General features: G+C 52.5%; 2 protein-coding genes across 2 annotated transcripts in view; both read left to right on the top strand.

Annotated features, from left to right (window-relative positions):
• Positions 1 to 26,072, top strand: part of Mrto4 (MRT4 homolog, ribosome maturation factor) — a 1,102,334-nt gene that overhangs the window by 669,278 nt on the left and 406,984 nt on the right. The window lies entirely within an intron of this gene.
• Positions 1 to 26,072, top strand: part of Pax7 (paired box 7) — a 91,074-nt gene that overhangs the window by 45,086 nt on the left and 19,916 nt on the right. The window contains exons 5-7 of the mRNA XM_051173473.1: positions 5,080 to 5,279; positions 7,062 to 7,227; positions 8,211 to 8,413. Coding sequence (XP_051029430.1) covers positions 5,080 to 5,279; positions 7,062 to 7,227; positions 8,211 to 8,413 — 569 coding nt within the window. The remainder of the gene's footprint in view (positions 1 to 5,079; positions 5,280 to 7,061; positions 7,228 to 8,210; positions 8,414 to 26,072) is intronic.

Below are 26,072 nucleotides of genomic sequence, written 5' to 3'. Positions count from 1 at the left end.
TTGGTATAGTTCACCTACTGCCTTAGACTTGGGACAGAAATTGCAGAACTCCTGAGCTAGACTGTGCTCAGGCCATGGAAAACCCCAGAATAGATAGATGCCCCACCACCACCACCACTGAAGCTACTGCCTTCTTGACTGTGGCTATGGCACATCTCTGAGACGCTAAGCTCTGCGATGCAGTCTTGGCCCAGGAGCTGGAGTTAATGGAGCTCCTGGAGCCCCAGGACATTTGGGCTCCACTGTATCCCCCATATAGGGTGAGGGAGAGAAGGCAGCAGGGCGTGGGGATCAATGAGACCACTCTGCACGGAAGACTCTTCAAGATGCTTTTGCGCTCCCAGCTCCCTCCCTTCTTCCCAAACTTGTGGGTGCACAGTCTTCATAGGGCAGGGTGCATGGCCGGGTCCTTGTTACCAGGGAAGATGGGTATATATGGAAGGAAGAACAGTCAAGTGAGGCCGGAGAACAGAGCTCAGAGCCAGTGTTTGCTCTTAGGGCAGGACCCCTTTTTGAGCCCCAGGTGATGAGGATAGAGAGGGTATCCGGGATGCTCTATGATGAATTGATGCTGGACCATTCTGCTTTTCACCAGCAATACACACATAGTATCCTTCAGACTCAGACAGAGCAGGGCACCGTTGAGAAGAATGGCATGTCCCCAGCATCCAACGCTTTGTCTTGAGACACAAACCCATTTATTTCATCCTTTGTTCACTTATGCTGCACACCCTTAGTGGCTCACAATGCCCAGCACCAGAGGTTCAGCTAGGGGAAAATGCCAGCCAAGAGAAAACACCTGTCTTCACACAGCGGGCAGTGGTATGTTTGTGAAGGGGGTGTTTGGGACACTGTAAAATGAGTCCTTTACCTCCCCATTGGCCATACATGTCATAGGAAGGTTGGGTCCCCAGGAGTCTGAAGAATCCTGTGTGGGTCAGCAGCCAGCATTTGGCTGTTTTGCCTGCTTCTAACCTTTCTGGGCCTGGCTAGCTAGCCACAGGCTTCATGAGGCAGGCATGATGGGGCATGAGACATCATGAGGGGGCATGATGAGGCAGAGGGAACAGTCCAGGGTGGGATAGAAAGGGCAGACTTGGGCAGGATAGAGGGCTGGGGCCTGAAGCTGAATTGCTTGGTGCTGGGCTAAATGCCACAGAGAAATATGGGTAGGAGAGGTGGGCAGGAGTGGGGTGCTGGGGTAGGAGAGGTGGGCAGGAGTGGGACCCTTCATCCCCTGGCCAGAGTCCCCATGTCTCTGTGAATCACATGTAAGGCCAGTTCCTGAAAACTAGCCTGGCCTGTGCACACCCAGTGAGCCAGTTACAGCTGGACACTTTGCACAGAAGGGACGACAGGACAGGCTACCACTAGGCTGGCGGCCCCCAGCTGAGCTGTAAATGACTTTTCCATTTGCCGAGGCCTGCGCCCAGGCCTGCTTGGTATTCAGGGACACCGGGCCCACACTCGCCAGCTCTCGGCTCTGCCCGAATTACTTGATTAAAACGCATATCAACTATTATGTGATTCGTTTCTCCTCCACAGCTCCACACCAGGGCCTATGTTAAACTGTAATAATGGGGCTGGGAGGAGGAGGGAGAGGGGTGCAGGGAACGGGGCTGGGAGGATGGGGTGGAGAGTAGAGACCCGGTGCCTCTTAGCTAGTGTTTGTTGGCTTCCACTGCCTGGAGGTGAGGAGGCCTTGGGAGGTGTGTGGCTTCACCTCTCCAGCCAGAAAGAGAAGGGGAAAGCCAGGGAGGGCAGAGCAGCCACCATGATTTCAAAATCACAGCCGACTTCTCAGAGAAGCTGCCATGGCAGGTATCCACCACCAGGTGTGGAGGCAGGGTTCTTGGCTTTTGCTCCAGGGTCCCACTGGTACCTGTAAAATGGGCCTATGTCATCTGGCATTCCAACTGTTAACAATGGCTGCATGTTAGCAGTGTGAAGGGCCTGCAACCCTTGCATGGAGATGGGTGCTGCAGGGTGCCAGACTTCAAGAGGCACTTGAGATTGCTCTGTTGGGCTGTGAGCATTGCTGCTGCTATCCTGAGTACCTGCTGTGTGCCAGGCACCATCTGTATCACAATCAAGGATCTGCTGGCTTAGCACAGACACAGCCATTGTCTCCAGAGACTTAAGACATGACTCTGTGTATGTGTGTTTTGGAGGATGGGGATGTGCATAGGGACCAGAGGTCAATCTTGGGCATTGTTTCCCCAGGAGTGGTTTATTGAGACAGGGTGTCTTACTAGGACCTAGGGTTCACCAGTTGAGCTGGGATAGCTGGCCAATGACCCCGCCCCCCCCCGCCCCCCCCCGCAGGGATTCATTTCTGCCTCTCCTGTGCTGAGGTTACAGGTGTACACCTCCACTGCCTCTTTATGTGGTAGCTGGGAATTGAACTCAGGTCTTCACACTTGTGCAGTGAGCACCTGGCCACAGAGCCATCTCCCAGCCCATTGTCCCTGTTTTCTGATGGTTGAGCTTTAAGAGCCCCCTCCTAAACATTGCTGAAATCTACCTTGTCTGGCTCCTTGCTGGAAGGTCACCCACTGTGAGGGGTTGAACTGGAAATGCAGGCTCCATCCCACAGCAAGGACATGGCTAAAGGTAGAGGCAGGAGGTGGCCCTACATATTCACATAGTAAGTGCTAGGCTTAATTGGGATCCTTGTATGCGGGAGTATAGAGTCTGGGTACACAAATGGCAGATGGTTAGTAGCCTCACTGGTTTACTGAGACTTCTTGCCATAGCCCAGCACTCGATGATGGCTTCCTGGGATGGAATGGGCTCTAGAAAAAGACCCCGAAGAAGGCAGAAGCAGTGTGGCTGGGAGAGGTTATGGTAGCCATCCCCAGTGACTTCCCATTCTGTTTGTCTCACTGTCAGCGTGGGCTAGGCTATCGTGGGCTATGCTATCGTGGGCTAGGCTATCCTGAGCTATGACAAACCTGGCATCTCCGGTCCCTGAACAGTTATCAGATTTCCCTGGCTTTTGTGGATCATGTAGTGGTCTTGATGTCTGTCCATGCACCCACTTGCTGGATATAGTGTTTCCCAACTTGGACTGAGAAGTCCCAGCACAGGAGTGATGCCTCCTCCATCAGACTGGAAGCTTCCTAAGATAGACGTTTTCTCCCCACAAGATTGGAGGCCCTGACTTAGAGACCATTCTTCCTTGCTTGGTGTGGGCCTCCTGTTCCTCTAAGCAAAGACAGGATTGAGGAACCCAGAGAGGGAAGGCTGTTTACTGTCCCTTCTCTTTTGAGCTGGTGCTTGGAACAATTGCATCTGCCAGCTGTAGAGAAGGAGGAAGTCATGAGTCACAGCTGGCCAGTAGCCGCTCCCTCCTGACCACCCCAAATCTGCCAATTATTTAATGAATACTTTCCCCTGTCTGCATTCCCCGCAATTCCTCTCCAGATGCCCAGCTCCGATGAGCCACCAGCTTTCCCTGCCCAAAGGACTCAGCCGCAGCCTGCAGGGCCACCAACACACTGTGTCTTGTTTAATTTAACTCAGAAGGTGAAGGGCTCCTAGAGGTAGAGAAGGGGGTGCCAAGAAGGTGGGGTACAAGGAACTGAATTAAGGGCATTGAGGGGTTGTCCTGGAGGCTTTGTGTCCCTTCTCAGGCCTTTCTGTCCCTCCCCTCCCCAATTTCTCTATCATCTTTATCATCATTAATAATAACAATCCTACCTGCGCACTTTCTGTCCCAAATCACCACCCATCTACTTTATTCTGTTCCCAAAGCCACCGGGGTAGGGGAGGTGAATGAATATGCTTCATCCCCTCTTCCCAGTTGGGGAAACCCAGAGAGGAAGTGACTTCTCCAAAGACATATGAAAGCGAATGACAGAGCCCTGGGTGCATTTCCCAGCTGGACCAGAGTTGTCCCTGGAGTCCTCAAACACCCAAACTATTTCCCAACTACATTCCTGAGTGTGCACAGGCGGGCAATTCACAAAGGAGAGTGTAGACTGCAGTGTAGACACTTGCCAGGAGACTTTGTGCACTTCAGCCCGCCTTTCCATGACTGTTTCTCCGTAGGCAGTGTGTGCAGGCACCTTCTGAGTCTCTCTAGCTTGCAGTAGACTGAGTATTCTGGGCATGGAGTCTAGGTCCCACCCAGGTCCCCTGTGTGCTTGGCCTATGCAGGAGCATGATAGGTGCTGGGTGAAATGTTCTGAAAATGAACCAATGAGTGAGTGAACAGATGGATGCACGAATGGACAGGGTTTCTCTGTGTAGCCCTGGCTGTCCTGCAACTCACTCTGCAGACCAGGCTGTCCTGGAACTCACAGAGATCCGCCTGCCTCTGCCTCCAGAGTGCTGAGATTAATGGTGTGCGTGCCGCTACCGCCCAGCTGATGAAGCCGTTTCTGCTGCCTCCTCCCCAGCTGGACTCAGAGCTCAGCTTGCCTGTCACCCTTTCCTGAACCAGCCTGGCCCCAGCCTCCTGCATGGGAGATCAAAGGCTTCACTTTGCAGGCTTTTCCCTAAAGGTGGAGTTGCTCCTTGCTTACTGGTTTATGCTTACCTGCTTTCCTTAAAGACAGGCATTACTGACTGGCAGTGAAAATGCAGCCACACTCCTACCTCAGAGCTTATCATCCTTTGAGGATTTTTCAAAATTTATTTTTACGTTTATCTTGGGGGAGGGGTGCATATCACACAGCATGCGTGTATTTGGTGGGAGGGGTTTCACTCCACCATGTGGTTTCCAGGGTTGGCAGGTTTGTGCAGCCTTTACCCCCAGAACCACCCGACGGCACCTGGCCTTTGAGTTTTGAGAGACTTACTTCATCACAACTTAAGTCAGGCGCGTCCAGGTCAATGTAGATACTCTAATGCCTAACTGGAGGGGGACTAGCTTTCGAAACAATGGACTACTTGGGCAGAAAGTGTTTATCCAGTCTCCTGGACTGAGCATGGAGGTAATCTCCCATCCTTCATTGCTACACCATGATGTTGTAAGCAGCCTTTTTCCTTCGGGAGAGACTGGATCCCCAGGACAATCAGTGTTCACAGAAAGACACAGGCATGACCCGTGCCCACTGTGTCACCCGGCTGTAGGGAACCGTCTGGATGAGGGCTCAGACGTGGAGTCAGAACCTGACCTCCCACTGAAGCGCAAGCAGCGTCGCAGTCGGACCACATTCACTGCCGAGCAGCTGGAGGAGCTGGAAAAGGCCTTTGAGAGGACCCACTACCCGGACATCTACACCCGAGAGGAGCTGGCACAGAGGACCAAGCTCACAGAGGCACGCGTCCAGGTAGGGAGGTCGCTGGAGTCAGGGGCTGGGGTAGAGAGGGTAATGTGGAAAGCTCCTGAGTGTAGCGCTTGCTTGCTCCAGAAGTTTCCTATGGGTGACTCTGGGATCACATACATAGTAGTAGCGCACACAGACACACATGTTGGCAGATTGATTTGCGGATTGTCCGAGAGGTGGAGGAGGAGGGGACACAGGGAGAGATGAGAAGAAGGAGGAGAGGGCGAATGGGAAAGAAGCTGGAGGAGAGAAGAAAGGGAGAGCAGGCAATAGTGGGTCAGAGAAGAGGGCAGGCACACAGAATCTCTAAATCTCCAGCGAGGAGGGAAATTTCCCAGCAGGCCTATCTTCCTCAGGCAGGGAATGAGTTTCCCATTGCTAGAAGAATGCAAGATGTGGTCTGGGTAGGTTCATCGGGGGCCCTAAACACCTGAGTACACAGTCCCCTAATCAATGGGGCTGGCGACAGGAGAAAGAGCCTGGGCTGAATGAAGTTCAGGTTTCCATGGGGGAGGTAAAGGGGGAGGGGCAGCCTGTCTCATCTGCCCCAGGCTGAGCCCTGGGGATCTCTTTTCCTGCAGAGCACAGACTACACTCATCTCTGCGCCTGCCTGGAGAGGGCTAAGGCTATGGAGGAGTTTGGGCGGGATGACTTGATGAGTGGCTTGCATGGGAGCTTTGTCCTGGACTGTTAGCTTCATGTACAGAGGAAGTGGGTCTGCGGAGAGGCTATCTTAAACCATGCTGTCCAGAGAGGTGGCTCTTCTCAGCAAGCCCAGCAGGTTGGAATGGCCACACCCTGAGCCCAAATCACGTAGAAGCTGGAGCTCAGAGAAGGGGGACAAAGCTAGACTGTGGCAGCTGACACTGAAGCCTACCTTCTTTCTGTACCCAAGAGAAGGAAGCTGATTCCAAAGCTGGAATCAGAAGGCAATAAGGAAAGTCCTAGAAGAAACTGGCCTTAAACCCTCCGGGAGTCAGTGAACCCCATTCTGCTTTTCCACCCTCAAGGGGAAGAGGGCAGCCGGAAGCAGCTAGCTCATCTCATCCCCTCCCCTCCTGCTGGCACCGGAACTGCAGGCTGCCATCCCTCCTTGGTGCTCACAGCTGTTGTCCTGGGCAGGTCCCTCCCAGCTTTCTCATTGCCTAGCCTGGCAGCTTCATGGCTTCCCACCACCCAGAGCCTGGCAGCTTCTTAGAAAAGTCCCAGGCCATCAGGGCAGTGCTTTCATTGGCCCAGGGGACAGGTGTGTGTAAAGTCCAGACGTGTGTGCATGTGTGTATGTATGAACCTGTGCATGTCCTATTGTAGCAGTGCCTAGGCTATGTGAGCAGGGAAGGGTCTCAGCTTCCAGTTGTCACAGCTGGGTGCCAAGGGCATCCTTACCCGGGACAGGCTGTATGTGTGGCGGGCTTCCTGGAGGGCTTCCTAGAGGAGTTGGAGGTTTGGACCAAGGACTGAAGACTTTGGGCTGGAGCACTATCATGAGAAGAATGCTAACAGACTTCTCCAGGCCTCCTGTCACTGTCCTGTGGCTGTCACCTACTCCCTCTAGTTCTTAGTCTCTTACTGGTAAAACAGGGGTCATTCTAAAAGACCTTCCTGGATAGTGGTGAGGAAAGCCGGCCTTTGAAGTTCCCTGCAGATCATCCTGGGCTGTATAACAGTGGGCTCTGCTTCTTTGAAGAGGATACTGACCAGCTGGGAGCTGCCTGCTGGGGTACCACCCCACCCGTGCCTCAGCAATCAGCAGGGACCCAGGCTCAGCATCTTCTCCCCTTCAGGTCTGGTTCAGTAACCGCCGTGCCCGTTGGCGCAAGCAGGCAGGAGCTAACCAGCTGGCCGCCTTCAACCACCTTCTGCCCGGAGGTTTCCCACCCACTGGGATGCCCACCTTGCCACCCTACCAGCTGCCGGACTCTACCTACCCCACCACCACCATCTCCCAGGGTGAGTGTCTTCCATTAGAAACGGACAGTTCTGTTGTTCTAATCTTGAAATTCCTCTTCACTCAGGGTGAAGAGCCAAGCCCCTTCTGCCACTCCATCCCCTAGGGCTGCACTGGGCCACTGAGACCTCTAAGGAAGGAAGATCCCTTGGGCACAGTTCTTCCAGTAGCTTCTAAGATGCCACACCGACCCAGCAAGGGAAATGCTGGGGGTGGGGGTGGCAGGGAGAGAGCCCATGATACCCAAAAGCCTTGGGAAGTAAAGGTTTCCCTCCCCAGTGTCCTCAATGTCCCCACCTGAATCTTGCTCCAACTCCAGCACACACAAGAAACCTTTTGATGACTGAGGCACAGGGCTGCCTCCTGAAGGCCCTGGAGGCTGGCATTCTGGAGGCTAAGGAGCCAGAGAGCCCTTCCCATGATTCTCGATAAGAAATCAAGCCAGTGCTGAGGACATCAGGGCCCCAGCCCTGAAACTCTGTGCAGTGGTACCCTACTGAGAAAAATAGCATAGTGGCCGGAGGAAAAGCAAGTTGAGTTCGGTTACTTCAAGCAGAGTTCACTCATCTGACTGAGCCCCGAACACCCCTGCCTCACGCCCCCATAAGCTAGGACTCACTCTTACCTTATACCCTTCTCAGGTATGAGGGAAGGCACCTGACACGTCACCAGTACCCACAAAATGCTGATAGTGCCAAGTCTGGGCAGATTATAGTTATCATCAGGAACAACTTACAATCCATTTATTGAGCACCTACTGTATGCCTAACACAAATCACCAACACCTACCTGTGTACAAATTGCCTAGAGGTCATCTAGATGTCAACTTCGTGCCAGTCAAGCCCAGGCCAGTCTGTAGGGCTGCCTGGGAATCAGCCCAAGTCACTTGAGAATCAGGTCCCTTCCCTCCAGAGGGCACATCCGGTGGAAGAGCCCCAAGCCTGCTTTTGCCACTTGCTTAGGACCTCTCTGGGTCTCTCCTCAGATGGGGGCAGCACAGTGCACAGGCCTCAGCCCCTCCCACCATCAACCATGCATCAGGGTGGACTGGCTGCAGCCGCTGCAGCTGCCGACACCAGCTCTGCCTATGGAGCCCGCCACAGCTTCTCCAGCTACTCGGACAGCTTCATGAACCCGGGGGCCCCCTCCAACCACATGAACCCTGTCAGCAATGGCTTGTCTCCTCAGGTAGGTGGCTTCTTTGCTTCATTTGGGGGTTCCATTGCCATACTCTTTTTGGCCCAACCAGAGGGCCTCAGGGTAACCCAGGGTGGCTCTCTCCCCCAGGGAAAAAGTGTCAATCAGAACTCAGTGGTCTTGGGAAGCGTCTGGATGCTGGAGACTCTGGGAGAATTTGAAGGGGAAACAAATGTTCCTTTTTCTTTCCCTTGCCTGTATTGGTGATCATGGGTCTGGTCTGACCTTCCTCTTGCTGCCAAGCTGGAGATTGGAAAACAGGTTGTCAGGTCCCCCAAATCAGCAGGGACTGATGGTGTGGTGTCATCATGTACACCAGGTGCTTTCCAACACTGAGCAGGGCAAGGCTGGTGCCGGGTCTGAATCTAGAACTAAGAATTCTTTCTAGCTCCTGTCAGCACTCCATGCCTCACTTGTCAGGCATGACCAACCATTGGGAGGAAGGGATCTCTCCTATTGGTGGATAGAATTGCTGCCAAGGTTCCGGGCCAAGAACACTTCTCTAGATTGGAGCTTAGAAACTCAGGTTCACTCACAAGCCATTGGTTGCTGACTCGGCCACTCGTGGCCCAATGACATTGTGGCTTTGGAGAAAGATGGAGCAATAACAGAGATCTTGGCATGGTTATTGGTGGGGTTGTTTGGAATCTGAGTGATTTTTGAGGAGCTGATGTGTTTGCTTCTGTAGCTACAACAGACTCCCAAGTCCACCAAGTCTATTTTGCCTCCCACCTGCTTTGCCTCTCTTCCTCCTGTCTGCAGGAACCAGGCTTGGCAAGGGGAGCAAACTGATCTGCAGCTAGCCGTGTTGTATGGGAGAAGGTTCAGGTTTGGGAGGGGAGGAGAGCCTCCTTCTGCTCTGGGGCCAGTGTGCATCTGGGTACCTCAGCTTTTCCCTGCTTACAGGGTCTGTTCTTAACACCCTACCGGGAATACAGCTGTGGTGTGTGGACAGTTGTGTGTGTGTGCATCCATCCACTGAGGGTGGCAAGGGCTCCTCTGAACATCAATGGTTGAACGCAGTCTGGATGTAAGTCAAAAGTCTCACTCTCATCTTCATGGCTCTGGGATCTTGGGAGGAGTCTGTTGGGGGGTGGGGAGGGAGAACAATTTATAGTGCAAGTTGACCTCCTTGTTGTCCTTTGTCCCCAGGAGGAAAGCTCCCCCATTGTTTTTCTAGAACCCCCCCCCCCGGGAGTGTGTCCCCTGAGCTGAGATTGGTTGGCACCCACGAGCTGGTCCCTGTCACAGGGATAGTGTTAGCCATGCAAGTTGGAAGGCATTTTTGTTTCTCTGGAAGCCAAAGCTGCTACACACAGGGGGAAATTTAGGCATGGGACCAGCCTGCATATCTTGCTGATGGTCTGTGGCTGTCTATGAGACCTCTTTCCATGCTTTGATTAGGATCTCTTGTCCCCATCCAGTCTTAGAAATGGGTAGCTCTGAGCATCAGGGACTCCCTGGAGAGACCCAGCAGGATTTCATAAGAAATCCCTTTGTTCCTGGAAGTTCTATGAGTTTCCCATTCTAGAGGCGGCACCTCAGAGATCCAAGGTACCTAGTGTGGGCCACACATCAGGTGCCATCCCTGCACTTGGGACAAATCAGTAAAAACAAGTGGGAAGAGCCTGCCAGAGCCAGGGAGCCACCAGAGCAGCCAAGTCTGTAGTGACTGGATGAGAAGAGAGCAGAGCTTTCTGCAGTCCAAGGGCAGACACTGCTCTGATTGTTATTCACATTTTAACCTGTGTATGAGTCAGGGTTCGAACCCACATCTCAGCAGTCTCAGGTCCTAACCTTTCAGCTGGATGGAGCAGACCCATGTTGTGAGTTTTAAAAAACCAACAAAAACAAAACAAAAACCACAAAAAAAAAAAAAAAAAACTTAAACAAAAAACAAGGTCTGGGGCTTAGATGGCTTAGAGGTTAGGAGCACTGGCTGCTCTTCCAGAGGTCCTGAGTTCAATTCCCAGCAACCACATGGTGACTCACAACCATCTGTAATGAGATCGGGTGCCCTCTTCCGGCATGTAGACGTATATGGTGGCAGAACACTGTATAAATAATAAATAAATAAATCTTTTAAAAAAAATCAAGGTACAAGCACCTCAGGTTGGAGGGTACTGGCAGAGTAGACTCAGTCCGAAGTCTTCTGTGAGGCTCAGATCTTCTAATAACCCTACCCACAAAACCCCACTTTATAGCCCCAGCCATTAAGTACCCCACAAGGGACCTCCTGGTTGTGTCCTGAGTCCTTCTGATGAAGTAAAAGGAAAGAGAAGCCTGTCTGGGGATCTCCCTTCTGATGGCTTCTCTGGTTAAGACTTTGCTCCTGTCTGAGGATCAGTTACTTGGAAAATGACTTAGGAAATAGCTCCTGAGAAACCGGGCATGGTGGTGCACACCTGTAATCCCACCCAACACTTGGGAGCTAGGAGAATCAGAAATTCAAGGTCATCCTTAGTTACATAATAAGCTCAAGGTCAGCCTGTGCTGACATTTTCTGGAGGGAGAGAGGAAGGCAGGCAGGTAGGCAAGCAGCTTTTGCAAGGAGAGTTCCTTGGGTCCTTAACACTGCAGATGGATAAGATGGACAGTTGCTTCCAGTCCTTTTCCAGGAACAGCACAATAGATCCACAGGACAAAGAAGATATCAGTCTGATGGAAGGGTCCCAATCTGATGGCAAAGCAGGACCCCTGACCTTAGGAGAAGTATGACAGGGACACATTTTTTTGTCTCTGGTGCCTTGGTGTGATGGCCTCCTTTGTTGAGATCCCAGTGGGATGTAGAGACAGACATCAAGAGGCTCTGATGAGTGATCAAACTTAGCCACCCAGAACTCAAGCAAAGAGTCAGGAGCGGAGTTCTGCCGCACAGGGGACCTCAGGCGGCAGGCAGGGAACATGGTTGTGGCTCACATTCTTCACACCCTCACTGACCATCATCTTCTTTGTCTTTCTCCATATTTACAGTTCCCTCCAAAACAGTCTGTAGGTGGGTCACTAGTCACATGCCTGTGATCTCAGCAAATTAAACCCTTTTGTTTTTCCCTCCTCTTGACTACCTGCTCTTTTTTCCTCCTGTGTCTATTGAGTATCCTGATGGGTTGGGGAGTGTGGCTCAGAGGTAAAGTGTTGCTGACCGTGCACTAGGCCCTAGACTCGACCCCTAGCAGTATAAATGTAAATAAATGAATAAATAGATTAATAATAATTACAGTGACCATCAACACAAAGTTAATGCTAAATACAGGCCAGGCACAGAAGCAGCAAACTGTGGTAACCTCGTTCTATTACTAGAATCATGGCAGTTGTCTTATGACCTCCATTCTGTAGGTGAGAAGACTATGTCATCCAGGGTCATCCATCCATCCATCCATCCATCCATCCATCCATCCACCTACCATCCATCCATCCTCTCTCAATCCCATTTATCCGTTCATATTATCCATCTATCCAACCAGCCCACCACACATCTACCCATGCTCCCACTTATTGTACATCCATCCATTCAGCCGCCTACTAAGTTCATCCATCTACCAACCAATCCATCCTTCCATCAATCTACTCATACATATATCCACATATCCATACATCTACCCAACCACCCATTTATTCTCTCATTCATTCATTCATTAATTCATCCTCCTACCCACCCACCTGCCCACTAATCTCCTACCTTTCCACCCATACATACATCCACACATACATACATCCTACATTTTATTTATATATCCATCTATCTACCTATCCCCCCAGTCACTCTCCCAGCCCTCCCGTTTATCCATTTGCCATCCTATGCCATCCATCCATCTATCCATCCATCCACCACCCACATATTTATATATCCTTTTATTTATTCATATGTCCATCCATCCAACCATTCATTCACTCAGTATACCTTTCCACCTATCTATCCATCCATTCATAATACATTTACCCATCCACCCATCCATCCTTCCATCCATCTATCCAATGTGTTGTGCCATTCTATCCCAGGTTGTAGAAAGCATTAGAGCTAAGATTGGAACAGCCTGCCTGAAGAGTCCACCTAGCTGTTGTATCTTCCCCATGAGATTGGTGTGACAGTCCATAGAAGAGAAGCTCTGTGTGATGGTCCAAACAAGGAAGTTGAGGTGCAAGGCCACAGGGGCAGCTCAGGGAAGATCAGGTTCCAGAGTCTGCATCCACAAATAGCAGTATCCCCTCCCTCCTGAGACAGAGCTTTAGATCTGCACGGTTATTGATAAATGTCATCTCCCAAGTGTTTCTCAGTGGCAGGTGCCTAGTTCTGCCCTCCATCACAGTCCAAGGCCTCCAAAGGAAATGGACCAGCAAGTTTAGACACTTGGTGCCAGAGCCCATGTAAACATCTGGCCTATTGAGGTCGTTTGAGCCCCACAACACCGCATCATCTTGGGGAGACATTCTTTGAGAGGTTAAGAAATTCACAGAAGGCCTCAGAGCTATTGAGCAGTGGAGCTGGAGTTCTAACTGACATCTGCTTGACCTCTGAACCTCACCACTCCTGACCCTCAATAGGACAAGAGCAAGTCAGTCAGTGGACTCTTGGGGCTGCAAGGCAGTCAGCGGACTCTTGGGACTGCAAGGCAGTCAGCGGACTCTTGGGACTGGATTTCACCTGCACAGGAGACTTTCAGCCTCTTTCTCCTCTCACTTCCTCTTTGTCCCCACCCCTTTATTGGTGACATTGCGTTTCTAATAAGCATTTAAAATGAGTCTTGCTGGACCAGAGATGAGGAAGGAGGAGGGAGCGAGAGACATGTAGGCAGGAAGATGGGGCGGTGTGGGGGGGATCATGGGGTGTTAAATAGCCCAGAATTTTAAAAAACCTGATGCAAATCATTGGTAGGAAAGAAAATTACGTGCAATTATGCCCTGATACTGGAAGGTTTTGCCTAGCCCAGGCAACAAGATCTCATTAACAAGCAGAAAATAAGATTGAAATGGTGTGTAAAAGAGCTGAAAAATGAATTTGAATGCTGCGTTTGTCCACAATTACCCCCTCCTTCACACATATTTTATTGCAATTTTTTTATTATTCTTAATCCCTCCATTCCTCAAAGCAGATTGGGGACATCCTGGCATTACCGGGGCATTGGGAGGAGGTGTGGAGGATCTTCCGCTCCCCTGAAACGAGACCCTTTCTCTACAACATCTTCCAAGGTTGGGATTTGGAGGGATCGGAATTCATTTCTCAGGCTTAGCAGGTTGTAGGGACATGGGGCTTTAACCCCAGCCAGAGTCTCCTCTGCACCCCCTCCCGCCCAGTGCTTCCTTTGCCTCCCTTCTTAGGTGGCTCCCCTTCCATTGGCTTCCTCCTTCTGCCTCCACAGAGGGGTCTATATGCTCTTCTTTTCTCAGGGGACCTCCCACCCAGGCCCCACAAGTGGGATGTGGGCAGGGTCAGAAGAAACCTCAAGGTAGACACCAAGTTCTGATTCTGCTACTTATTATGGTGCTGTGTGACCCCCAGGGCAATTTACTTATCCTCTCTGGGCTTTATTTGCCTCACCCGAAAGGAAGGACATTCTCCTAGCTTCTCAGAGGCACCTTGAGCAAAGTGCCTGGCACACAGTAGGTGCTTGATAAATGTGCCTTGTCAGTGCCCTCTTGTCTATGCTTCAGCCTCCAAACTGCGTCCTTCACTCCCTCCCCCTTCCTTGCCCTCTCTCGCATCCGTTTTGCTTGGCTGGGGAATGGCTGTGGTGGTTTCTTCCTTGGAACAGTGTGATGTGCTTGGCTGACCCCTCCTGGAAAGAGCAGGACTGGGGTGCAGGCAGCACTCCTCTGCAGGGAGCACAGGAAGCTGCCCACTGTGCACCCCAGAAGGCAAGCTGAGAGGGGAAGTCTGGGGACCACTCAGACTCCGCATGGCTTCCCAGGGTCAGGGGACAGTCAGGGAGTCGTTCCCATTCTCCCTTCCGTGCCCCGTTTCTCATCATGACTGGCAATGCCAGTGTAGGGTCAGGGTTCAGATTTCAGACAGGATCAGGAGTCTGTGGTTAGTACCCAGTACCATTTTTCCCCCCACACCTGCCCTCCTCAACTGGTTTTCCCATACTCAGTAATAGCCCATCTCTAAGAGATGCAAGCCACACCTGCCAGCCCCAGTTAAAGCCAGCTGGGGTAGCAGCTGGGAGACTTGTCAGCATCACTCTGTTCTCCAGGGGTCCTCACACTGCAAGCATACCCCCTCCCCACCAGCATTCTTGGCCTGGCCAGCTCTGGCAGGGAATTAGCCACTGCAGAGGTATGAGTATGATCTTGTGGCCAGCTTCAGTCCTGGCCTGGAGATGCTGAGCCTCCCTCTCTGGGGGTCCAGACCCTGTCCGTGACTGCTATCCAGCCATTCTGCCTTTGTCCGAGGTCACCCACCTCCGTGGAAAAACTGAGTTATTTCCCACTGGCTGCTGCTCCTGACACAGCCCAGCACCTGCTTTAGTCCATCAGAAGCCACAGCTCTGGTCCCTGAGGAGAGACTGGGCAGCCGCCTGTAGTGAAAACAGAACCCTGTTTATGTCTCTGCTTTTGCCCTTTATCCTGGGTGGAGGGAGCAAGGGGGGCAAGGGTGGGAACTGCTTCTCTAAAACAGAATGGGGACGCTCCGGGTAGCTAGCTAAGGCATGGCACCATGCCTGTGGTGATCAGGGTGAATGACTTGTGGCCTGGCTTTCAGGGTGACATGGGGAGCTTTTTAAAGATTGGAAGGACAGTGGCTGAGTCTACTGATCCTTTTTCAGAATGAGCTGCAGCTTAGCCCACTATAGTAATAACTGTGTTTATCTAAGGGCCCCCATCCACACCTGGAAAAATGTGGCCAGAACCACCCTCTGTTCCCATAGGGGACCAAGGGCACCAGGAAGGATAAGAGTTTATATGGGGTTCCACATCTCCAGGGACTGAGGGGGCGCCATGTTACTCAGCACACTGTGTGCTGGGTGACACGTGTCTTTCTTGCATCTGGAACATAGTAGGTCACCAGCAATTGTTGGTCAACCCCAGGCTTGCAGGCTTTGATGAGACACAGCTGAGATTGCCCCCCCCCCGGGGGTGGGGGTGGGGGGTTGACTGTTAGAAGCAGCTGCTCATCTGGTCTGCACTTGAATTTTTCACGATGCCTGTCAAGTTCACTGGACACAGTACGCAGGGAGGCTTGGAAAGAAGGGATGAAGGCCACTTGTGCTCCAGCAAGGTGCATTTTGAGGAGGACAATACCTCCTCCTCGCTTCACTGTGACCCCCCACACACACACCATTGGATAATTGATTGTGGACAATTCTGAGGGGTTTCTTGTTCTGCAGGGAGAATGGAAGAGATGTACAATATGGAAGGGCTGTAACGTAGCAGAGATTGTGACAGCCAATAACAGAGATGTAGTGTGTGGGCACGGTGGCATGGTCTGCAGCTTCTGTCTCTACTTATGTGACCACAAACAACCTACGTGAGCCTCCTGGGCCTCCCTCTCCTCGTCCACACCACTCATCTACAGCCTTAGAATTAAGTGAGGGACTGGGGGTGTAGCTCAGTGGGTAGGGCGCTTGCCCAGCATGCAGGAAGCCGGGATCCAGGCCCAGCACCATAGAAACAAGGCACGGCAGTGCACACTTGTAATCCGGGCACTCAGGAGGTGGAGGGAGGAGAATCAGAGGTTCCAGTTCAGCTTAGGCTGCGTACCAGATTCAAGGCCAGCCCAGGAGATGTGAGAGAGGAGAAGAAAGAAACAGGGCGGTTCATGGAAATGTGCCCTTGTCACACCTTGACCAAGGCAGGAACTTAATAACCAAGGTCTTTCTGCTTCTCCTACTCTGAGCAGATGCTACTGTGGAGAAGTCTCGCTAGGCCCAGCACACTGCAGGCCCCGGAAGCCACTGGTTGGAAAATTCAGGGACCTGAACTCCCTCACAGCTCTCCCTCTCTCAGTCTCACTATGGGTCTGATGAGTTGAGTCCTTACTGTGGGCCTCAGTTTCCCACCTCATGCCATGAAGAAATGGGCCAACTGCTACCACGGCATCTTTCCTGTTTATTTCCCAGGACCCCACCTTGGGCTGCTGAGCTTCCCAGAAGGCCAAGGGTTCAGCCTTCCAGAGCTGGTGGGAAAGAATGCAAATGGCTAACTTCTCCTCCCTCCTCAGTAATGCAGGGCCTCAGGAAGACAGTCCAGGGCAGACACAGGGGAGAGAAAATGAGGGAGGTTAACAATTAATACACAGGCAGGCTGGGAGCCTTGAGACCTGTCCCTGGGCTTCCTGGAGAAAGAAGGGACTGCCTGGAAGCCACAAGGACCCCACAGAGGAGAGGTGGGGAGTCACACTGAGGGTCTCCAAAGGGTCACACTGTCCCTGCTTCCTGGCTGTGCACCTGCCCCCACTGTTATAGGACCCCCTTCCCCAACTCCCCACCACCCTTGGAACCCAGCCCATTACTCTTTCAGACCTCTCCTCCTGGAAAGCATTCCTCTGCCCCCTCCTACTGGGCTAGCGTACTTCCTCAGGCTTTTATCAATTTTTATCAGCATATGGAAAGCACCTGCATTGTTAGACAAGTGCTTTTAAATAGTAATAATGATGATTACATTTTTTTTGAATGCTCACCCCAGGCCAGATATGTGCTGAGCCCAGTATGTGGGTCACTTTATCCCCACTTGGAGGAGGCCGATCATATTTGCATCCCAAGTGGAGGCAGTTAGAGGCATGGAGCAATTTAAACAATTGGTCTAAAAGGTTAACACAGAACAAAACCTGTACGGGAATCCAGCCAGCCTGGCCCTGGACACCCCGCTCTTTTCTGGGGCATGTCATAAAGATGGGTGAGATCTGTAAAATATACATATATATTTATCTGTTGTTTGTTTGTTGTATGCATGTGTACATGCATTCACGCTGTGTGTACCACAGTGTGCGGATACACATGGAAGTCAGAGAAGAATTTGAGAGAGTCAGTGTTCTGGGCCCTAGGTATCTAACTTAGGCTATCAGGCTTGGTGCCAGGTCCTTTACCCTCTGAGCCACCTCTCTGGCCCTGTGGTAGGATCTTGCAAAGCCCCCAGTGGGACTCTTTGACCTTAGTTGATCACAGACCCTTCTAGAGAAGACTAACAAGGCAAAGGCAGGGAAACTGAGGCAGAGGACAGAAAAGTGCCGGGGTTGGGAGGAGTATCTGCAGCATGTCACTCCACCCGTGTGACCCCAGCTAGCCTTTCTCCTGCCTCAGTATCTCCCCATGTAAGGCGAGTTTAAGGACTAACGGGTTTTCACATATGTGTCCAAATTACACATGCACAGCCTGTGTGACTGGCTGCAGAAAGGAGCTGTGTGCCTTGTTGGGGACCCAAGGTCATGAGGAGACAGGGGAGGCCTCGCCTAAACCTGGTGCTTCCAATTCCTTTCCCCGAACCTCCAAGCAGCTCTTGGTCTCCATCTTGCTCCCTTTGCTCCAGGCTCCTCTCCAACCAAGGGTACCCCCCCACCCCAACCACCACTCTGGTTCTCTTCCCAGCTGGGACACTTCCTTTACCACCCTTCTCACTAGGCACATGTGTTTGACCACCCACAGAGTTCTGCTAAATCGAAGGCAAGAGGCATGGGGGGCTTCTGGGAATAGCTAGGTCTGGACTGCTTTCCCAGGGTGTGGTCAGAGACCCTTGGGAGGGCAAGTGATCTTATTCTTGTGCACTTTGGCTGAGGGTCGCTCACCCTGGGCATCTTCTGTGTCTGCACTTTCCAGGGAAGATGAACAGCCTTCCCCTTCCCTCCCTCCCCTCCCCTCCCCTTCCCTCCACTTCTCTCCCCTCCCCTCCCCTCCACTTCCCTCCCCTCCCCTCCCTTTCTCTCCCCTCCCCTCCCCTCCACTTCCCTCCCCTCCCCTCCCTTTCTCTCCCCTCCCCTCCTCTTCCCTTCCCTCCCCTACCCTCCCCTCCCCTCCCCTCCCTTTCTCTCCCCTCCCCTTCCCTCCCCTCCCCTCCCCTCCCCTCCCTTTCCCTTTTTCCTCTCTCACCTGAGGTCCCAGCCCCAATGTTCTCTGGCACACAGCTGCTAGGGAGTATGTCTTTGCTTTCTGTTCTTTGCCCTCCTGTCCCCACCCTTCCCTTGTCTCTTGATCCATTGCCCTGTCTTCTTGGACCCTATCTTACCCTTCTGCATACCTGCACACGGGTGCAAGCCCCTCTCCTCCAGGGCATTCCCTATCCCTCGGTTCAGACCATCTTCCTTTCTCCCTCTCTCTTTCCTGGCAGTTCCAGCCCCCACCCCATTGTCCTCCCCTAATCTCTCTCATTTTTCTCTACACCTCTCCTTTCCCGGGCTCCACAGAGGGCCTCTTCTTCCTCATCATCAGCCCCTCCTCCCCCGACCCCCCATCCCTGCCACGATTCTTCATCTCTCTGGTCAGCTCATCCAACCCATAGTGTATTGAGGCTGAGCTGGGTGCAGGGTCCCCAGGCCTTGTGTGGGGGTGGGGAGCAGGGGGACTGGGATGGGGACGCGGAGGGGGGAAGGGCGGGGCGGGCAGCTGACACCCCTCCCGCTCTGCTACTGCTTCGGCTGCCGCGCCTTTGATCCATGGCCTGAGGCCGCCTGACAGTGGAAAATGCGGGGAGACAAAACCACTCAGTCAAAGTGATTCCCAACAACTGTCTCCCCGAGATAAGGACTCACTGGGCTCGGCAGCCTGCTTAATTCCTGCTGCCCGGACTGGGATCCTGTGCAGTAGCAAGCTGACTGCCAGTAGAAAGCAGCTCTGAGAACCAGCCTGGTCCCCGGGACACAGGATGGGGTGCAGCCTGGGTCCCAGCATCAGTGGCGGAACCTAGGGCAAGGGGCCATGCATCTGGTGATCTGACAGGCTAGGCCTCCTTCTCTTGGCAATTTCAGGGAAGCCTCCTTGTTCCATCCCCACCAAGGCACTTGCCTCTTTCCCGGAAGGTCCTCTTCCCCCCCAGCAAAGGTCCTCAGCTCGCCCACCCTCCATCCTGCTGTGACTCCAGCCCCTCTTGTTCCTGTGCTTATAGCATTAGCTTTGTACTCTAACTCTCTGGATAGTTCTTGCTCCCTCTGTAGAGCAAGGTCCAGGCTGTCTGGTGGCCCATGTCCCCAGCACAAAGCTTTAGACATAGCAGACTATAAATACACAGTGCTAGGGGCAGAAAGTGCACCAGTCTTGCTTCGGCCCTGCCTCCAAGAACCAGCACTGAAGCAGAAACCTCCAGGGAGGGAGGCATGCCCAAGATAAAGCAGGGGGTAGTCTGTGGGTCCTGGACACCTCTACCCAGAGGCATACCTTCTTGATGTGACAGACAGGTCTCTAGGAGGCTGAGCTGGGCTGGGCTCTCTGTCCTTGGCAATAAGGTCCAGCATGGAAACCAGGAGGTTAGATTCTATATGGTAAGATCTAGAGGACCCCACTGATGGGAACATTCAGGAACCCCCCCCATGACGGACCCCTTCCCATCATGGTGGGAAGCTTTTGTGTGTGCATGGCAGCAGAAGCATGAGTCAAAGGAACTGGATTCAGCTCAGGAGTCCCCACAGCCAAGGCTGGAAGGGGAAGTCATGAGAGTTAGTGAGCCCCCACGGGTGCTAGGTGGCACAAGCAGAGTAGGTCCTTTACAGGTGAGAGAGAAGATGAGTAGCAAGGTTTTCCAGACCTGGGCATCACAAGGATCTGGGTGTCTGTTAAAACTCAGCTCCCAGATTGGCCCATGACAGCCATGACAGGTCTGCAGTGGGCCTGAAGAACCTGGTTATAAAGATGGCACCAGTCATCTGAGGCAGCCCATTGGCAGCCTGGCACCCCAGAGCACTGGATTAACACTGGCAATCTTGCCCAGTGTGGCTGGAGACCCTGCCAAGGGCCTCCCTGGTTTCAGTATGCTTGAGTTCCCTGCGTTCCTCAACAGCATCAGCATGTCAAACCCCTTCTCTGTATAACAAGACTCTGAAACAAAATATGGTGGTACATGCCAGCAGTCCCATTGTGGGGGAGGTGGAGGCAGGGGAATTGTCACGAGTCTCAGGCAGGCCTGTGCTGCAAAGAAAGACCCTCCTCCAGGCTGGGGAGATGGTAAAGCACTTAGTGCACGGAACATAAGGACCCAAGTAAGTTAAGTGTCCAGCACCCATGTGTGACCCAGAGCAGAGAAGCAGACAGAGAAAGACCCCTCAGGCTCTCTCACCAGCTAGTCCAGCCAGAACAGAAAGTATGGTTCAGTGAGAAAACTTGTTTCAAAACATAAGCTGAAAAGTGATTAAAGGAGACACTTGAGGGGGCTGCAGAGATGACTCAGTGGCTAAGTGATTCCAGAACCACAAAATTACACATACATACATACACACATTCATACATACATACATACAGACATACATACATTGATACATACATACACACATTCATACATACATACATACACACACATACATACATACATACACACATTCATACATACATACATACACACACATACATACATACATACACACATTCATACATACATACATATCTTGAAGTTATTGGCAGAATGAATTCCCACAACAGTTAAGAGCACCGTCTGCTTTTCCAGAGGGCTGGGGTTCAATTCCCAGCAGCCACATGACAGCTCATAACCATCTCTAACTCTAGGATCTGATGCGCTCTGGCTTCTGTGGGCACTACAGGCATCCAGATACTCCCATATACATAAAATAAATAAGTATTTCTTTAAAAAAATAAGACATTTGATATCCACTTATCCACCTCTGGTCTTCACATGTACATCCAAGCATGTGGACATACAGCTATACCGCTGCACACACACACACACACACACACACACACCACCACCACCACCACCACCACCACCACCACCACCACCACCACCACCACCACCACCACCACCACCACTCCCTCCAAAAAGGAAAAACAAAATCGCCTGTTGGGAGGGTCTGTTGGGAACTGTACTGGTACTTTGTTCCCAGACATCTCAGAACTGGGTGACACCCCGAAATAGCCGCTGTCTTACATGGCACCTAGAGAGGTCCCAAACCTTGGCTGCCAGAGGGACCTGTCATTAGGCTACTCTGAGCAGCTGTCTGTTTCTACTGCTGAGCCAGGGCAATGTCTTGACAGAGTCTGGTATGTCATGTACCCAGACAGAGGCAGTGGCAGCCTTGTGGGTGAGATAATAATGGCCAAAGGGACAGGAGACTCACCCTGCCCTCTCTCTTCCTTCCATCCTGCTGTGACTCAGACCTCAGCTCCCCAGGCTGTCAAACGGAGCTGGCCCAAGGCCAAATGAACGGGACCCTCTCATCAGACCAGGCCTGTCTGACCCGAGGCATGGAAGGATTAAGGTCCCATGAGGGCCCTGGCAAGTGTCTTATCATAAAGGGGACATGTCCAGGCTGAAATTGAGACATGGTGCCCAGGGGCAGAAGTCCCTGATCCTTACCCAAAGGGCCCCCTTTCTCTTTTAGCCATAGACAGGCCCTCCCTGCCTGAAACCCTCCAGCATCCTTCCCTGAGCTCCCTGGAGGCTCCCCGCTACTCCTGGACAACTTCGTTCTCTCTTGAGGTCTCTGGGGTGAAGTAGCTGCTGCCATTTGGGTTTTGTTATGCTTAGAACCGCTGAGAACTAGGTCTGATATGATTGCTGTGTATAGCGAGCGGCTGAAGCCATGGTTCTTTTTTGCTTTCATAACTCCTGGGCATGGAACTCAGCGCCTTGTAGGTAAATGCTGGGCAAGTGTGCTACCACTGGGCTATATCCCGAGCCTAGGGTTGGCTTGTTTGTTTGTTTTTTAATGACAATCTTTGACCCTGTAGCCTAGGCTGGCCTGGAACTCACCATGCAGATCAGGTTAGCCTCAAAATGTCTGGGTTTATAGGCATCTGACTTCACACCCAGCTTGACAAGGTACTTTTGTCCCTACTGGTGGTCTGATGGTGACTCAGCACAGAGGACCTGTAGTCCACCTGTCGATCTTGCTGACTCAGATGTGAAACCCAAGATCAGCGTGTTGAGACAGTGTCAGAATCCAAAACCCAGATCTACTCTGAGGCTGATGTTCTCCCCTCTGACAGGCCACCTCAGCTGGAGGGACAGGCTTGTTGTCACCTTTGCAGCTTAGATCTAGGCTGTCCTTGAGAGGATTCCCCCGGGATGCTGTACCCTGAAGGTATGAGCAGTGTTGACCAGGTGACCTCTCCAACCTTCCTCTCCCAGCAAGCCAACTTAAATCATACTGCCCTGGCAGCAGAGAGTAAGATGTGAGAAGGGATCCCCCCCAGACCCCAGGGGCCAGGAGGGAATGCAAGGGAGTGAGACAGGTAGTACAAAGGCTCCTCAGCCTGCGGTCTGTCTGTAAGAGCTGTGCCTACCATCAGCTGGGCCAGGTTTGACCATGAAGCATATTGTGGGGGAGTAAGGTGGACAGAGGGGAGCAAGGAAGAGAAAGCACATATGTATGGACAAACAGACCAGAGAGCTACCCTGTGAGATGAGAAGGAAGGAAGGAAGGCGTGTCTACAGTGACAGTAAGGACAGAAGACTAAGAGCAGAGGGATGAACTGGGGTTCAGTGAGGGGGGCAGAGGCAGGGAGAGAAGCGGAAGGGAGGCAAGGAGGCTGTGGCAAAGGCTGATGGAGGGTCAGAGCCCTCCCTCACTGAGGCAGAGCTCAGGGTCTGGACAAGAGGGCCCAGAGTGGGGGGAGGGAGTGCAGGTGCAGGGAGGGGTTAGAGGGCTCCTTGAAGAGGGCACCCAGCACCGCTCTGTGTAGCCAGCGGAGCACAAATTAGAATTCCAGCCTCACCAGCGCCCATCTGTGCAGCCTTGGGCTGCCCTGTCCACCAGATCAGCTGCACCACAGGCCCATTTTGTAGCCCAGTGGTGCGACCTGCTAGAGCCAACACTGGCACATTCTCCCTGTAGCTCTGCCCCCGTGCCCCTCCACCCCCCACGCACGCACACATCAGGGCAGGGACCTTTTTTAGAGTTGCCAGGCCTGAACCTCAGAAGTCCTGGCTTCCCGGGATGGTGATGGTGGTCCCCAAACTCCCAGAGCCCGAGGTGAGAAGTCCTGCCCTTTTGCCAAGTGTTTTTCTTTAGTTCCAGATACCGCCCTGACAGGTGCTTCCTGTGATTAATGTCACCACCCCCTAGCCCTGGGACCAGACTCTCTTCCCCCAAGCCACTGCTGGCTGTGGGTGGCCAGCACAGGATCCTGCCTGGCCTTGTAGAATCTTCTCCTGGTCTCTCACTCCCCCTAGGACCACCAGTGGATGTGGGGTACAGAGCAGCTTGGACTCCAGCGGTGATGTGGGGGGAGACCCGCGTTTTCAGGTCACACCCAGGACCTTGAGACCCTGTAGTCTCTATACAGAATGGCGGTAGAAGGAACCCTGCATAGCTGGAAGGAAGTACAGCCATGGTTGCTGGGGTGGGGTGGGGGTGGGGGTGGGGGGGTTCTTGGCCAGTTTAGGAGGTTGCTGCCAGACTCAGGGACCACAGTTAGAGTTCAAACTGATCATGTCAAATCAGAGAGCATCCTTCGAATGAGAAGCAGTGCTTCCCAGCTGTGCGATCTTAAGCAGCAGACTTGACCTCTGTGTGTTGCCAATGTCCTAGGTACCAGGATTCTGCATGTACCTGGTCTGGGTCAGCGGTCAGAAGACAATAGTTTCAATATGTATGGCTTTGTTTAGGAGTGCAGCCAACTCCAGCGTCATGGAGTGGGGGCTCAGCTTGAAGATGGGGATATTAATATAGTATTCTTAGTTCCACCCCATGCCCCCCAATCCCCTCCCTTTCCTGTATAACTATATAAACTGAGCCACCAGCATCCCAGTCCCAGCCAGTGAGCCCCTATCTCTAGCCGCATCTCTCCCGCCCCAGGATGGGAACAGACAACATCTGAGCACTGTCCCCAGCCTCTTGTTTGTTTGCTATGGAGCCCTCCATGCCGTGGGCACGTTTTTTGCTAATTTTGTAGCTGCCTTTATCAAACGAGGATTCACAGGCGCCTTAGCCTTGATAAGTGGATTAGTCTCTGTGCTAAACAAGAAGGTGCGGGGCGTGGGGGCTGCGCCACAGAGGATGTTTGTCTCCAGAAGAATGGAGAGTGCGTTCTTTGCCCTGTGCGGGGTGTCTGAGGCGCTGGAAGGGCCATCTGCGTGCCTTGTCTCAGTTTAGAACTTGCTGCAAAGCCAGGGGGGAGGGGGACACAGGGGGGGACGATGACTAGGAATTGGGGGATGGGGAGGGGACTCTGGATTCCTTCTAGTCACATGATCCACCTGGCCTCCTCATACTGAGCACCAGAGCACCTGTCTGGGCTGCAATTCTCTCATGGCTGTCCCCTCCTCCTCTCCCCTGCAGACTCTATTTTCTCTCTGTGTTCTCAGCCCTTCCATTGTAACTTGGCTGGGAATTCAGGCTCAACTCTTACAGACTTAATCCAGTTGAACAAAGCACAGCAGCAAATTTGTAGGCCCAGAACTCTGTAAGTAAGCGATGAGTCTGCTCAGAGGCTGTGGAATGTCCCCTGGAACTTCCTTAGCATTGGTGAGCTCTGAGGAATGGCCATCTGGGACCCACGGGGCATCTTCCACTCACCCCAGGTTGTAGTTGAGAGTGCTTCTCCTTGAGGCCTTGAGTGTTACCTGTAAAACATGTGTTAGCTTCTCCCTGTTGGAGCCATGGGACATTGTTAGCATCATGTCAAGTAGACCCTTGGTCTTCAGGAAGTTCCACCATGTTTAGCTTGTGACTTTGCTAGTCTGAGAGAGGAAGCAAAGATGTCTGGGTGACCACAGCAAGTCATGGGCATAAACAGGGAATCTGGGGGAAGATTCTGGATCAGGCAGAGCTCTTTATAGGTCAAGGCAGGAGACAACCAGATAGATGGACTGGATAGAGGTCAAAGGAGTCCCTGCAGAAGCCTGGAGATGAAGACACAGGAAAGAAGGTAGAAGGATGCTTGCTCAGATCAACCATGAAGGCTATTTGAGAAAGTTGGGTGGGGGACCCAATGGCTCCTTTGCCCTGGCTCTTCTCATTGTAAGTGGTTGGGGTGTTCAGCTCTCTACTCTGTGCTGACTGAGGGGCACAGGGAGCAGAGATGTTAAGAGAGAAAGAAACGGATGGAGTGGAGCAGAGCGCCACAGGCCCTCAGCTGGTCCTTAGCCGCTCAGTCTCCCAAGCTGCCTCCAGCTGAGTGTGATTTTGCTATTTATTTACATGTAATTATTGCTATGAGGTGCAGATATTAACGCTGTCAAGAGCAATTTGCTCTGACATTTTTCACTCCCTCAGTGCCCCCGCCACTCTTGATGGGGCCCAGGGCTCTCCCTGCTTAGCCATTGCGCGCTCGGTGGCCCGGCCCAGAACCACCCAGCCGGCAAGGAGCTGCAGCAGAGAGTTCACGGGCTCTCCTGCAAGCCCATTAAGCTTTGAAATTGAATTTGGTCTGGGAGAAGGTGGTTGCTCCCCACCCTGCTACGGTTCCACAAGCCAGGCTGGTTCAGGGCCTCCCAGCTCTACCTTCAACAGACTAAACTGGTGGGCAAAGGCAGGCTTACTGAGGGCATGGACCAAGGGTTAGAGAATGGCAGAAGGCAGCAGAGACTATAAGGACCCGAAGGGGCCGTTGTCAGA

Source organism: Phodopus roborovskii, unplaced genomic scaffold (assembly GCF_943737965.1).
Source record: "Phodopus roborovskii unplaced genomic scaffold, PHOROB, whole genome shotgun sequence".
In the NCBI taxonomy this organism is placed as follows: domain Eukaryota; kingdom Metazoa; phylum Chordata; class Mammalia; order Rodentia; family Cricetidae; genus Phodopus; species Phodopus roborovskii.
The sequence above is the reverse complement of the archived record's forward strand: the minus strand, read 5'-3'. Positions and strand labels throughout refer to the sequence as shown.